Below are 12,990 nucleotides of genomic sequence, written 5' to 3' on the forward strand. Positions count from 1 at the left end.
TCAAGATATGATGAAAAAGGAAGAAATGTTTGCCTTATATGTGACTTTCACATAAAGCGTGTTCTTTGCTCTTGTCTAACTTTAACCAGGGCAGGTGATTTACCCAAAAAATGGTGTTATTCAATAGCAGTGGTAGCCTGATTTCAGAAGCTTCTTCAGATTTGACCATGTATGTCTTGTAGTATTGAGCTTTACCAATACACACCGTAGTAAAAGCGCATTGCTGGTTGTGAATGATCTCTAGCTCTAGGTGCAGGACTGCTGGACACTACACAGGGAATCTCTAGCTACACTGCCGTGGGATGCACTGGCCAGCAACAGCAACAGTGGAGCGAGCAGACAAGTCAGGTACACATCTGTCACTAAAATAATTGCCTCGTAGAAATTAAACAGGAGTAACCACTACAGTGCACAGATATGAGCTGGCACTTTGTCGTAAGGTAAAAGCATTGCCCGTCTGGTGAGATGATACACAAGCAGCTGGCAGCACCGTGTCCCCTTGTAAACCCTGCATGAGTTTGCCTGGCCATCCTCTCAGCCAGCCTGGGCTCACTCGGCATTTGTTTGGAACTGAGCGACTCAAAACAGGAGTAACGCGTTCTGTTTAGAAAAGGTTCACTCATTCAAATGAGATTTTTAGGGCGATGTGTAAAATCTCTATCAGACTTCTGCTGAGTAGCCAGCACTCGAGAGCTTTTTTGTCAGTGGCAGACACTTTGGAAATTTTAGTGCAGATAAATCTAAGTTTGTACCCTTATTACATTAGACAAGGTTGCTTGTGACAGTATATGGAATAGCTATACTAGGGGCAGCCTCTGTTACTCTTTAGTGATTTACAGAAATGTCACCTTGATTTTGCCAAAAGGTTAAAAATAAATAACATAACAAACTGTGCTAAAGAAATTTTATAATCTTGCTGAAATTTAGGTTTAGAATGAAATCTGCAAGATTTAACCTGAGAGAAATAGCCTCCCAAAACCAAAGCAAATAATAAATCCGTTTTCTGAGTAAAAAAATGCTGTGGACATTACTGCTATGACTGATTTTAAAGCATTTTTATAACTATGTATCTCTGTTTAGTTTATTCTCCAAGCCATTAATCCTCTATATGGATTAAGCTTGAGACTTTATATATCTGTATCTATATGAATGAAAAAAATAGGTTTTAATACACACTTTTTTTTTGCATGTAAATATCTGCTTCTTTCTTTGCATATGTGTTATCATTTTTGGTAATGTGCTTCTCTGTGTCCATCTCGTAGGCACACCTTACCACAAACTGGTACTAGCTTCCATGGAAAAGGTCTGTGTGACAGCGTTTTCTTATGTGTCAGATCTCCCACTCTTCCTTTGTTGGAAAAATCCCACTGACTTCAGTGAGACAAGACACCTAAGACAATAAAGGTTGTCTGTATTCCTATGAAATTCTAGTGGAACATCTGCAGTATATTAATCCATAAATACTTTATTTAAAACAGAACTCAGGTACAGACTAAGTGCTAAAAGACTAATGAAGACTAATTGCTGCAAAGAAAACACTTTGCCTTAGTCTGATGGTGTGGATGCCAGGCTTTCTACATATTTACACAACTAACCATCAAGAATGGGCCTGTAATAATTGTCTGAATTACATATATTTACATGTATACAAATTAAAAGCCAAATCCCTTTTCCACTAATAGCAGTGAGAGTTTTGCCATTTGCTTTGGTGGAATCAGGGATATGGCCTGATAGAATAGTTTGTCAACTGTTATATTTTTCAGGGGAAAATAGTGTTTCTTCTATCTTTTTCTTTTAGAGGACAGCTAAGGGAAAGACAAAATTTAAATAACTCCACTGAATTGCTTTTTGTTAAAAGTCTAATGTAAACCTACAAAATAGAACATTGAGTTAAGGCTTAAAGCTGATTAGTTTCTAGTTTTAAGTGGAAGGGTAAGAAAAGTACAAGGCAAACAATTTCTTTGCAGAGAGAAAGTGTATTTTGATTACCTCTTCCTTTTATTGTAAAATCATTCCTCACCACACTATGAGTGGACTCCAAGCATCATTGTTAGCAGATAAGTCACAAGAACCAAAGCTGAAGTATGGATAAAGCAGCAAGATCATAACACATCAAAGTATCATATACACTGAAGAAATAACTCAGCGTCCTTAGGTGGGCTTTCCTTCCCTGTAAAAACTGGATCTATGTAGAACTTCATTCACATGAACACTGAACAATGAGGAAGTATTTGCTTTGGCGGAAGTGGATCGCACATCTGTTTAACTTGGTTTGATTTTTTTAACATAAGGTTTCTCTGTGTTGTACAGATGTGAATCAGGTAGCATTCAACTTTTTCCCCCCACTGCTGAGGTGTTCAGTGGTCACTCTCTGCTGGGGTGCTCGTTTCATTGACTTTTGCCACGCAATCCATCGCTTAGAAGAGCAGGCTTCATTTCTCGACTGGTTTGGTGGGTCTTTTTACTCATTATCAGTCAGCATAAATAATAAATCCAGAAAATGTGCTGTATTTGTTGTTGTTTCCTCCATGTGCTTTTCCTCCATCTAATTTAATGTAAACTTCATCTCCTGGCTCCAGGTGAAGAACCACGCTGTTACTGGCGTAGTCGTAGTTCTGATCAGCATCCTGAGCAATCGCACTAGCTCGAACCTACATAAAATACAGAATCGCTGGTTAAGAAAACTCAGGCCATTTTTCCTGCCTGGTGTAATTAAAGCATATCCTCAAAGTTTTATTCAGCATGCATGAGTTGCCACTTTAAACAAATGGCAATGTATATTGTAGTTTATTCCTGTGGCAATTGCTTATTTTCTCCTACTGTACTTCTGAAACTAAAGCAATAATATTCTCCTTTCTCAGTCATCTGATGAATACACAACTGCCTGATCTTCTGTAGATGCCTGGAACCTTTTTATAAATATGTGTAAGAATAGCTGGAGTTGGGAGAACTGGATCTGATCATGTGCCAGTTTTATATTGGTGTAACTTTTGTATCAGTGGGACAAGTTGAGGATCCACAGGGAGGCCCACAGGGAGCTCCCAAGATGGACTTTTTCTGGAGGCAGTTTATTGTCATACTAAGCAATAGAATTCTGCTGCAAAAAAGCATACAAGAAGTACACCCCCCACGTACACATGCACACAAGCAGTCTGGGTTTGGAGAAACTGCTATTGCCACATTTCAGTAAGCAAACATTTAATTTCACTGTGTTTTAAGAGATGCACTTTTGAAAAATCACAGGCAAGTCACTATTTGCTGTAAGAGGTTTTTGGAATTTACAACTCATTGAAGGCTTTTAATTTGCAACTTTCCCTTAAACATACTTTTTTTCCCATTTCTCCCTTAGTATTCCACTACTGATTAAATTTGACATTTCTTGCAAACTAGAAGTAATCTGTAATTTCAAGATATGTGTTGGTTTCCAGCAATGAACAGCCTTGTGCCATTGTAAGTCTCCAAATCATTTATATATAATTTGACTCTGTTTGGTAAAATATTTAAACATGGTTGTATGTGATTTATTTCAGTGTAACACGTCATCTGCTTGTTGCTTGTCTTTGTTCTAGTGAAGTTACAGAGCAGTAAATGATTTAGTGGCATTGCAAATCTGAACTAAGTAATAATGCATGACTTGGCGTACTATATGTGGGATTTTTTCTGCTCTGAACTGAAAAAAATAGGCTATAAATCACAATTTTCCATGGATTCCTTTCAAAGTTTACATGATAAATTTCCAAATTAAATTTTCATGTGATATGATTTCACATTAATATTGAAATGTTTAAAAGGAGGGGGTTCTTTTACCATGCAGGATCTTATGGCATTATGCAGCTTAAAAATCACAGTAGGTGGAAATTCTTTATGCATCCTGTAAGAACAGTGAGAAAGGCTGCAAAGGCTTGCTGAGCTGTGACAGGCTGCAAATTTAAACTGATACATGGCATGATGATAAACCCCAACTATTTCAGGACTTATTGGTCCTGACTTGCCTGGTATTGTTTACAGAGGTGATCTATTTTTGCTAGTTTTTTAAGCAATAATTATTCTAAGTACTGGATGTTTCCTTTGGAATAGTGACTGGCAGGGCAGAGTTGAAGGCTCTGGGCCATTAACCCAGGAAAGACCTTCCAGAGAAAATAATGGACTGAGGTGGTTGCCGGCAGTGGAAATGGAAAGGGCAGGTGGGGAGGAGTGAAAAGGCTACAGACAAGGTAGAAGAACTTCCACAGAGAGCTAGCATCTTGCATAATGGTGAGGAAAATGGTTTCAAGGACTTTTCAAATTCATGTTTGCTTCCTAATGAAATGCTGCTTTGTGGATTTGTATAAAATGTTATGGATGGTAAGGGAAAATTTGAATTACATCAGTGACAATCCTAAGGGAGTCAGCATGTGGACACTGGCTGCAACAGCAATGGATATTTCATTTCTAAGATTCTACATAATACCTACTGGCTGGGAAAGAAAAAAGATTCTGGGTATTGAAAGTCTAGAAACCAAAATGCAGATGTTACTGCCCTGTGTGTAGCAGCAAAGGTCCTGTATGCTATTCTTAGTGGGTTTACCTTCTTGCTTGGTTAGCCAGAACAATTTCTTTTTAAAGCCTAGGAGAACAGTCTCAAATAAATTCTCCTCAAACGAATGGAGTGTACTGCTGCAAAAGGTTAAATGCATCTCAAAATTACAGCATTATGAGACAATACAGTTCACAAGTTCCATGTAAGTTCTTTCATGAATCTATGCTCTCAGCTGCACACACATACCTAAGCTGTGCCACCCTGTTCAAGCTTGATAACCATTAAAGCAGACAATTACATTGGGGACCTTGAGGTCTCATATATGTATTGCTTAGGAATGCTTTTTTTTTTTTTTTCTGTAAGTCATACAGTTTTCAGTGTTTTGGGTTTTTTCATTGTTAGAGAACATTGGATTTATAATGTTGCCTTTGTCACTACATTTAACTACTTTCCAAATTTCTGAGCTTCCTTACAAATATACATAGAGCCTGTCACATCAGCATTTAATGTTTCAAGTATAAATCCTAATAAATCATTGAGGCATTAAAACTGTAGGTCAATTTTAAACCATTGATATGCAGGTATTTCCCTAAATATCTTGTATAGTATATACAAATGTACACAAAGAACCTCTCTTTAGGTGGGGTTTTTCTTTCTTCTTTAAATAACTCTGAGTTTGTCTCATGTCTGGCACTGGAAGTACCTATATTTGGAAATGGTTAGACCTCAGGTTCAATTGAATATTTGTAATTGGATGCTTCTTTAAAACTACTGGTACATATTTATTTTTCAGGATTCAGGAAAATAAGCACTCTACAACATTATAAATATGGGTAAAATATAGATCAATTCTTTAATTGTAAGTAAAATTGTATTTCTGCATTGAAGGATATTGCTTTTGTAGGAAGATATCAAAGTGAATATACTAGGATGTACTTAGTTTTACTAGTCCTGGTTTATCTGCTGAGACAGTATTTATGGTAGATATTTTCTAATTTAATTAATTGTCGCTGATGTCCTCATTATTCCGTTTTCACAGTCCTTCTGAGGAGCCATAAAGAAAAGGTTAAGTGGCATATCAGATTAATTTACTGGCCGCCGCCGCTGCCGTGCGCGCTGAGCACAAAGGGCGGCCGGCCGCCCGTGCTCGGCTGGGGAGGAGACGCGCAAACGAACGCGGCTGTGCGCGGCCGCCCGGCCCGGCGGGGACGCGGGGGCCGGTGTCCAGTCCTAGGGACACGGCGGGGAGCCCAGCCATCCCCCAGCCATCCCCGCCGGAGGGCGAGCAGCCCGGGGAGAGCGGCAGCGCGGGCTGCGGGCTCCCGGAGCGGCCAGCCCGCCTGCAGCCCCTGCCCGCCGGGACGGCTCGGGCGCTGCGGGACCTGTTGAGCCGCCGGGGCGCGGCGGGTCCCCGGCCCCCCGCCGCACGGGAGCACCGCGGAGCTCCGGGGACACGGGAACGATTGGGCATCTCGCACAGTCCCTGGGCATCCAGAGCCTTGAGGGATGGCGGTGCCTCTAAGCGCCGGAGGAATTTTTTGCCAGCCCAACCGTGTCTGTTAACTACGCGCGGAAGAGGCGCAAAATTGCGAAGGAGGGGTTACAAGGGGGCAATGTAACAGGCAGTGGCTACGTTTATCCTAATTAAAAGGGATTATTCCTCTGTATTTCAGACGGCAGCATCGCAAGGCCTTTAATTATTTCCGATGCCTTTATCCTGCCCAGGGGATGCCGACAGACTCGGGTCCTGCCCGGGCTCTCCGGACGCCCGGTGTGCCTCCTGGCACGGTCCGTCAGCCTGCACCGGCCCGCCAAGGGCTCAGGTCTGCGGGCGCCGAGCTCGCTCTATTACCAGCTCTCCTGACAGGGAGAGAAGCCTCGCACCCCTCCGGGGGCTGAGCGTGCAAAGCCCGGCGCTCCGCTGCGTGGGAGCCCCGTCCCGTGCCGGGGCTGCGTTCCTCCCACCCACCTCACCCTTTCCCCACACAGCACCACCCTCTCCCGAGCTCACCGGCCCTGGCTCCCCTTTCTTGCCGGGGACTTTCCCCTCCCTGCGGGGCAGCGCTGTGTGTATGCCCGCCACCCGCTCCCGTCCCAGCAGAGCTGCGAGCAGCGCTCCGCGGCCGGGGCGGGCCGGGAGCTGCTCTGCTCGGACAGCAGGCTGGGAGCGGCACCTGCGGCGCGGCTCTCGAGAGGAGAGCGCGTCGAGTCCGCATTCACGCAGCAGCCCGGGCGGCCTCGGCTCTGCGCGCACCCGGCCCCTCGGCAGCCTTCGTGCACCCGCGGCGGAGCGGGGCGGCCCTCCCGGCAGGTTCCCCGCCATCGCCCGCCTCCCGCCGCCCGGGCTCGGGGTCCGCTCCCCCGGCACGCACCCGCACCGCCTCCAGCGGCCGCCCGGCTCCCCCTCCCCGCCCGCTTCCCGCCCTTCCCGCGCCGCTCCGCCCGCTGCCCGCACAGCGTCCGCTCCCTCGGGGAACCCCCTCCGCCCGGGGCCCCCTGCCCTCCTGTCCCCGGCTGCCCCCGGCGCGGTGCCCACCTGGTTGTTCTTGCAGAGGTCGGCCCACATGCTGGTGCCGTCGCCGCCCCGCATGAGCACATGGTAGGTGAAGAAGTAGATGCCGGGGATGGAGCAGGTGAACTTGCCGGTGGTGGGATCGTAGTGGTTGCCGAGGTTGGTGACCACGTCGTCGAACTTGAGCACCTCGTAGCCCTCGTGTTGCCGCTTGAGGCCGGCGTAGAAGGCGATTTTGGGCACGGTGCTGTAGGTGGCGGCGCTGATGGCCCCCGCCGCGTTCAGCCCCGGCGCCCCGGGGGGGCCCGGCAGGCCCTGCCGCCCCGGCTCGCCCTTCTCACCCGGCGGCCCCACCGGGCCGGGCGGCCCCGGCTCTCCCGGCGGGCCGCGCGGTCCCGCTTTGCCCGGCCGGCCGGCCTCCCCCTTGGGCCCCTGGATGAAGGTGGGCAGGGACTGCATGAGCCCGCGGTCGGGCGTGGCCGCCGTGCTGGGCGCCTTGGTGCCGCCGTAGGGGTCGCAGACCATGCGGCAGGTGCCGAGCATCTCGTAGTGCGCCGAGGTGCCGGCCGAGCTGACCAGCACCGGGATGAGGATGACCAGCAGCAGCACCATCACCACCCCCAGCGCGCCGGCCGCTATCAGCCGCCGCCTGCTGCCCACCAGCCGGCTCAGCGCAGGGCGATCCTCTTGTCTGCTTTTGGACAAAATCTTGATGGTTGGCGGGGTTCCTCCTCAGAGCCGAAAAAACGCCGAGCCCGCGCGAGCTCGGCTCCCCTGGGGCTCGGCCGCCCTCCCGAGGGCCGCCGGTGTTGCGGGGGATCCCGCGGGTCGCGGCGCTCCGCTGCAGCCGCGGGGCGGGCGAGGGAGCGGAGCGGAGCGGGAGAGGAAGAGCTGCCGCCGCGCCCCGGCCGCCCGCACTTTTATGCTCCCGCTGGCGATCGACTTTTTTTTTTTTTGCAGGCTGTGCCAGTCCGAGTCAACTTTCCCTGGAACTTGCCTTTCCTCTCGCGATCGCCCCGCTCGCCTCCTCGCTCTCTCTCTCCCTCCCTCTCTCTCTCTTTTCGCAGAGACGACAGTCCTCAGCGGGGACGCGCCTCCCGGCCGCCCCGGTGCCCGCCGCCCAGTGCCCGCGCCGCCGCGCCGAAGCCGAAGCCGAAGCCGAAGCTGGAGCTGGAGCCGGAGCCGGAGCCGGAGCCGAAGGGAGAGCGGGATCCTGCCCGAGTGCCACCTGCCAGGAGAGGAGGAGGCTGACGAGCGCGCTGGAGCAATTTATAGGCACCCAAAAGCGCAGGGGAAAGGGGAGCTGCTTTGGCATCTCATTCCAGCATCTGCTCTGCTCTTCCCACTCACAGAGAGTTTGGCATTACTCTGGCAGTGTGGGAAATACATATTTTTTTTTCTTTTCTCCCTCCCCCACCTCTCCCGCAAACGGATGAACAGCGAAATCGTGAGCCTCACTCACTAGCTGCATCTTGTGATGACAGCTCTTTCTGAAGCAGACCGAAAGGAAGAGACGTGCTTAGCAGCCTCTGGGTACCCTTCAGGTCACCGATCGAGAATTAAAAGGTCAATCCACCTCCTGCTTAACGCTTCCCTGAGGCCACTTTGCCATGTTAGCGCTTTCCGGGAAATACCGCTTTAAACGCAGGGATGCTTTACCAATTGTCCAAGTAAAAGTTATTTGAAAATATATCTCCCACAATAATAAAGAGATTAACGGCAATTTCGGATCTCCCTCTTCCTCCTCGTCCCAATTGCAACCATAAAGGCAGGAAAGGAAATAGTTTTTACTCTGAATTAAAATTGACGTGCTCATCACCGGCTACAGTGTTTCCCGGTGTTAAAGCCAGCCGCTGCTCTGCTTGCAAACTGACACTGAGGGAAAGTGTTCCCTTTTGTTTAGAAGCCAAAGAAAAGTCCGGGGTATTTGCAAATTGCCAGATGCTTAAAACCTGATATGAAGATCTCTTTGGCTTAACTCAAGGGCACCAAAGCATTTTGTTTAATCTTGGAGGCTGGGGTTTTTTTTGTTGTTGTTTTTTGGTTTTGCTGGGGTTTTGGGTTTTTTTTTTTTTTTTTGTTTTTCTGGGGTTTTGGGTTTTTTTTTTTTTTTTTGTTTTTCTGGGGTTTTGGGTTTTTTTTTTTTTTTTTGTTTTTCTGGGGTTTTGGGTTTTTTTTTTTTTTTTTTTTTGGTTTTTGGGGTTTTTTTGTGCATGAAAGGCTTCTCCTCCCCCAGGGTCTGGTGGGCACCTTTGTGACTGAGTGGGAAGGTGAATGTGCAGTATTAGTGGCAATGTTGCAGAGAAAATATTAAAGAACTTGTCCTGCTTACAGATATACAAGGTACACAAAGAGCTGTTTAAATAAACAAACAGAATTGATTCCTAAATCATACTTCTGTATTCAGGAGCAAAGGACGTCAATCAAAGCTGGGTGACATTTGCCTGTCAATACAGGGATGATGGCTGGAAAGAGTGTGACTTATTACAGCAAGGCAAGAATCAGAAATGAGCAACAGCGGCAAATAGGACAACAACCAAATAATGGCATCTCCAGTGATGATCAGAGGGCTGTGATCTTGTCTTGGATTTTATTAGCACGAATCTGCTCTCCCCTCACCGTTCTCTTTTATTTCTTTTCTATTCCGCAACACAATAAGGTCAAACAAGCAGGCAGTGGGAAACAAAGATTCATTGATTCTTCCTTTTAAGCAGAAATGTCAGCAGCTCCTTTTGCTCTTTCCTGAGAGACTCAAAGGCATCGAGTGTATCCATGCCGTGCAGAGATGGGCCAGTCCAGCTCCTTATCTCCCAAGAAAACTGTCGACAAAACTTCCATTCATGCACTTGTAAATATTCCTCCCTCCCTTTTTTAAAGTTTTTTTTTTTTTTTACTTTTCTCTAATGCTCTGTATTAAAAAAAAATTCCTTATCTGGCACTGACACAAGCTAGCCAGTTCCCTTAGCTAAGGGCTTCCCCTCAAGACCCAGGAAGGCAGTCACAGACACTTGCAGGATTATGCTCATATCTCATTGCTCTCTTCACCCCACGGGAAAGGGCTTTCAGTGCTGTTTTTTCTTCTGGGCAGGAAAAACTGAAAAGGTGTGCCAGAAGTGACTGCCCTGTCTCAGCCTGTAGCTGGGCCCTTGAGGTGTTGTATTTAGTCATCCCTAAGCCGGCTGGTTTTTGTGACATCAGGGTGTGCATAAGCCTTCATTGCAATGGCTGTGGTACACGTTAGGCAAAGGACAGATCTCATCCTCAAATAAACACAAACCTGTCATGATCTGTGAAGCCATTTTGACCTTTTGGCATCAAGCACACCCTCAATTCCTTACTCCAGCTATGATAAACCTGATTCTTAAAGTGAGGTCCTACCATGCCAACCATGTTTTCCTTAATGGTTTTATCCTCACACATAGAGCCTGGGATGTTCATTTACCTTGAGCTGTTGCAGACCTTTTCCCAAAGAAGACAGCCACAAAAATCACAGCCATAATAACTAGAATAGAGAGACCAAGGCAAATACTGGGATGTCAGCAGAACTTATATATTAGCTTGGAACATAACCTGTGACCTTGGATTTTGTTACCAGATTAACTTTAGTTCCCTAGGAAAAATTGTATTTTCTTGGAAAACTAAGAAGGGGAAACAAAAGTGCTTAGAAGTTATGCACCAGAGATCTCACCAGCCTGGTGCAAATTAAAAGGAAGAGCAGGAAACTCTTTTTACTGTGGGACCTTTGTTGTCCTGAAATGGTATGTCAAAAAATTGATCTGCTGTAATTAAGGCTTGGGTAGCACTTAGGTTATAATCTCTCCATGCTAAAGGCTGACAGACCAGATTGACAGTCCATTCTTAGTATAACCATTAAACCTATATGAGCTGCTGCCAGTCTTAATGTGCCAAATTTATTTGTATTTTTGAAGCCCTCTTGCTGGCTGGCTCCAGCCTTTCAGCTTGTTTGCTTCCTTCCCTGTTCTCTGGGCCCTTGTGCATTCAGACTTGCAGGTGATGTTCGAGTGATATCCCCTGCAGCTTCTGCCATTTGCAACAACCTTGTGACAGCCCTTGCTCTCTAATTAGTTAATATTCATACAGAGACTTAAAGACATGCAGCATAACATGCATGTCCCTTTTACACGTGTGCTGTTGTCTCAGCACTAACACAGGGGAAAACTGAAGAAATTCACTTACAAATTCATCCACTGACATGCAGGGCAACACGTCCTGCAGGCACCAAACACAAAATGGCTCCTCATGCCTGCCCTGCTAAATTCAAAGTTAGCCCAAGAAAAATACTCTGTGAAAAAGGGCAACCCTTTACCAACTACAATAAGCAGGAGTAACATGGAAAAAGGCATATGCCTAGCAAATGAGTGTGCCAGTGCTGTGCCAAGCTCCACACTGCTTCTGCTCACTCCTATCTGCATCTGGCTTGCTCTGACTTACATTTTCTATCTCTTTTATTATTATTTTAGAGACATATTTTGAATTTCACTCTGCTCAGAAATTAAGGCTTTGCTACACCATACTGTTATAAGCACTGGTTTAATTTTGTATGTAAAGGTTAGCATTTCAGCCTGGATACCAGTGATATGGTCAAGAAAAAAACATGCACTCATTCCAACATGTAATTATGCTCAATGCTGTAAAATATAAAGAGGGGAAAATATCTCTATCACTATAGGCGACTCAAAGGTACCATGGTGACAGACATGGCAATGACATGTTGTTGTCCCAAACCATCCCTGGTATCCTATTCCATGTCTGTTTCCTTAGTTTGGTAAAATCAGCACTGGCATTTGTGTCAGGTAGCAGGTCCTGGAGAGGACCACATCCTGCACCAGTTTTGGCAGGAGATTGTACAGGCAGCTTTAACTAAACTCTCACAAAACCTGTTTTGGTCAGGATGACTGAAGACCAAATATGTTTATAGAGCTGCAAGATGCCCACTGTATTCCTCAATAAAAATTAGGCTTTTGATGCTGATGGAAAGAAAATCAGCTTTGGTGTGTAACAGAAAAATACTGTTTTGCTGATATTTGGAAGTTTTTATCTGTCCTTTGAAACATAGGAAGTCCTTACCCAAGCTGTTCTCTGCTACTAAGGGATTTGAGCCATCTTTATGTGTGATTGGAAATACTGTAGACTAAGATTTATTGCAATTAATAAAATAAAGCCCTTTGAAGACCAGTCTCTGAATGCAAAGGTAGGAAAATTATCCAAAGAAAATGTATCCAGCCTTGAAAGGGTTACATCCACTTTTCAAATCCAAATGGGGAGGGAATTCAAGGAGGGCTGTCGCTGAAGTGACAGGGCTCAACAAGGAGAATTTGCAAATAAATTTGACATATTTCTTCTTTTTTAGTTTTTAATCTGAAAAGATCAGTCAAATATGACTGGTTACTGGGGGGAGGGAAAGAGTGAGAGCAGAATTAAAGTGGAAAGATTGGAACCAAAATCATGCATGTCATGTTTTGACTGGTGAATTACCGCAGATATAAAAACATAACTGTATGTAAAAATAAATCTTAAACACATAGGGACCTAAAGATTACACATTCAGCTGACAAAGTTTATGGATATAGAAGAATCATATATGACACCTGATAATTGTCAACATAAATAGCAGTAATTAACCATAAAAGATTCTCATAATTGCGAGTGCCCCTGTTTACTCAAAATAAAACACCAGTTGCAAGTAAAAACCTATCTTTTTAGGTTTCTTCTTTCCCATTAACCTTCAAGCCTGCTGGTCTGTGTCTTCTCTCTGTTTTATCCCTCTGGAGCCATGACCTAAGGTGGTGAATAGAAGGCTGTGGTGCTGCTTGGGAAAGCATATGTCCAGTCACCCTTGGGATTATTTTTGGTTATGTTGCAGGTACCTCTCCAGCCACAGTGTGGCCTGAGCAGTTCATTCTCTTGCCCTGGTGATGGTACAGAGCTGCCAGAGCTG

General features: G+C 45.9%; 1 protein-coding gene across 1 annotated transcript; it reads right to left on the reverse strand.

Moving 5' to 3' along the window:
• Positions 1-2,471: 2,471 nt before the first annotated feature.
• Positions 2,472-7,673, reverse strand: C1QL3 (complement C1q like 3). Its single transcript, XM_041408697.1, has 2 exons — positions 7,056-7,673; positions 2,472-2,651 (listed from the first exon to the last, which is right to left on the reverse strand). The coding sequence occupies exons 1-2, from the start codon at positions 7,641-7,643 to the stop codon at positions 2,472-2,474; spliced, it is 768 nt and encodes a 255-aa protein (XP_041264631.1). The 5' UTR covers positions 7,644-7,673.
• Positions 7,674-12,990: the final 5,317 nt, after the last annotated feature.

The sequence above is a fragment of the Onychostruthus taczanowskii genome, unplaced genomic scaffold (assembly GCF_017590055.1).
Source record: "Onychostruthus taczanowskii isolate IOZ18803 unplaced genomic scaffold, ASM1759005v1 scaffold3, whole genome shotgun sequence".
Lineage (NCBI taxonomy): Eukaryota > Metazoa > Chordata > Aves > Passeriformes > Passeridae > Onychostruthus > Onychostruthus taczanowskii.

Coding starts and splice junctions, on each gene's coding strand:
- C1QL3 (XM_041408697.1), bottom strand. CDS start 7,643: ATGGTGCTGCTGCTGGTCATCCTCATCCCGGTGCTGGTCAGCTCGGCC. Junction 2,652..7,055: donor ACCTCTGCAAGAACAACCAG/GTGGGCACCGCG, acceptor TATTTTATGTAG/GTTCGAGCTAGTGCGATTGC.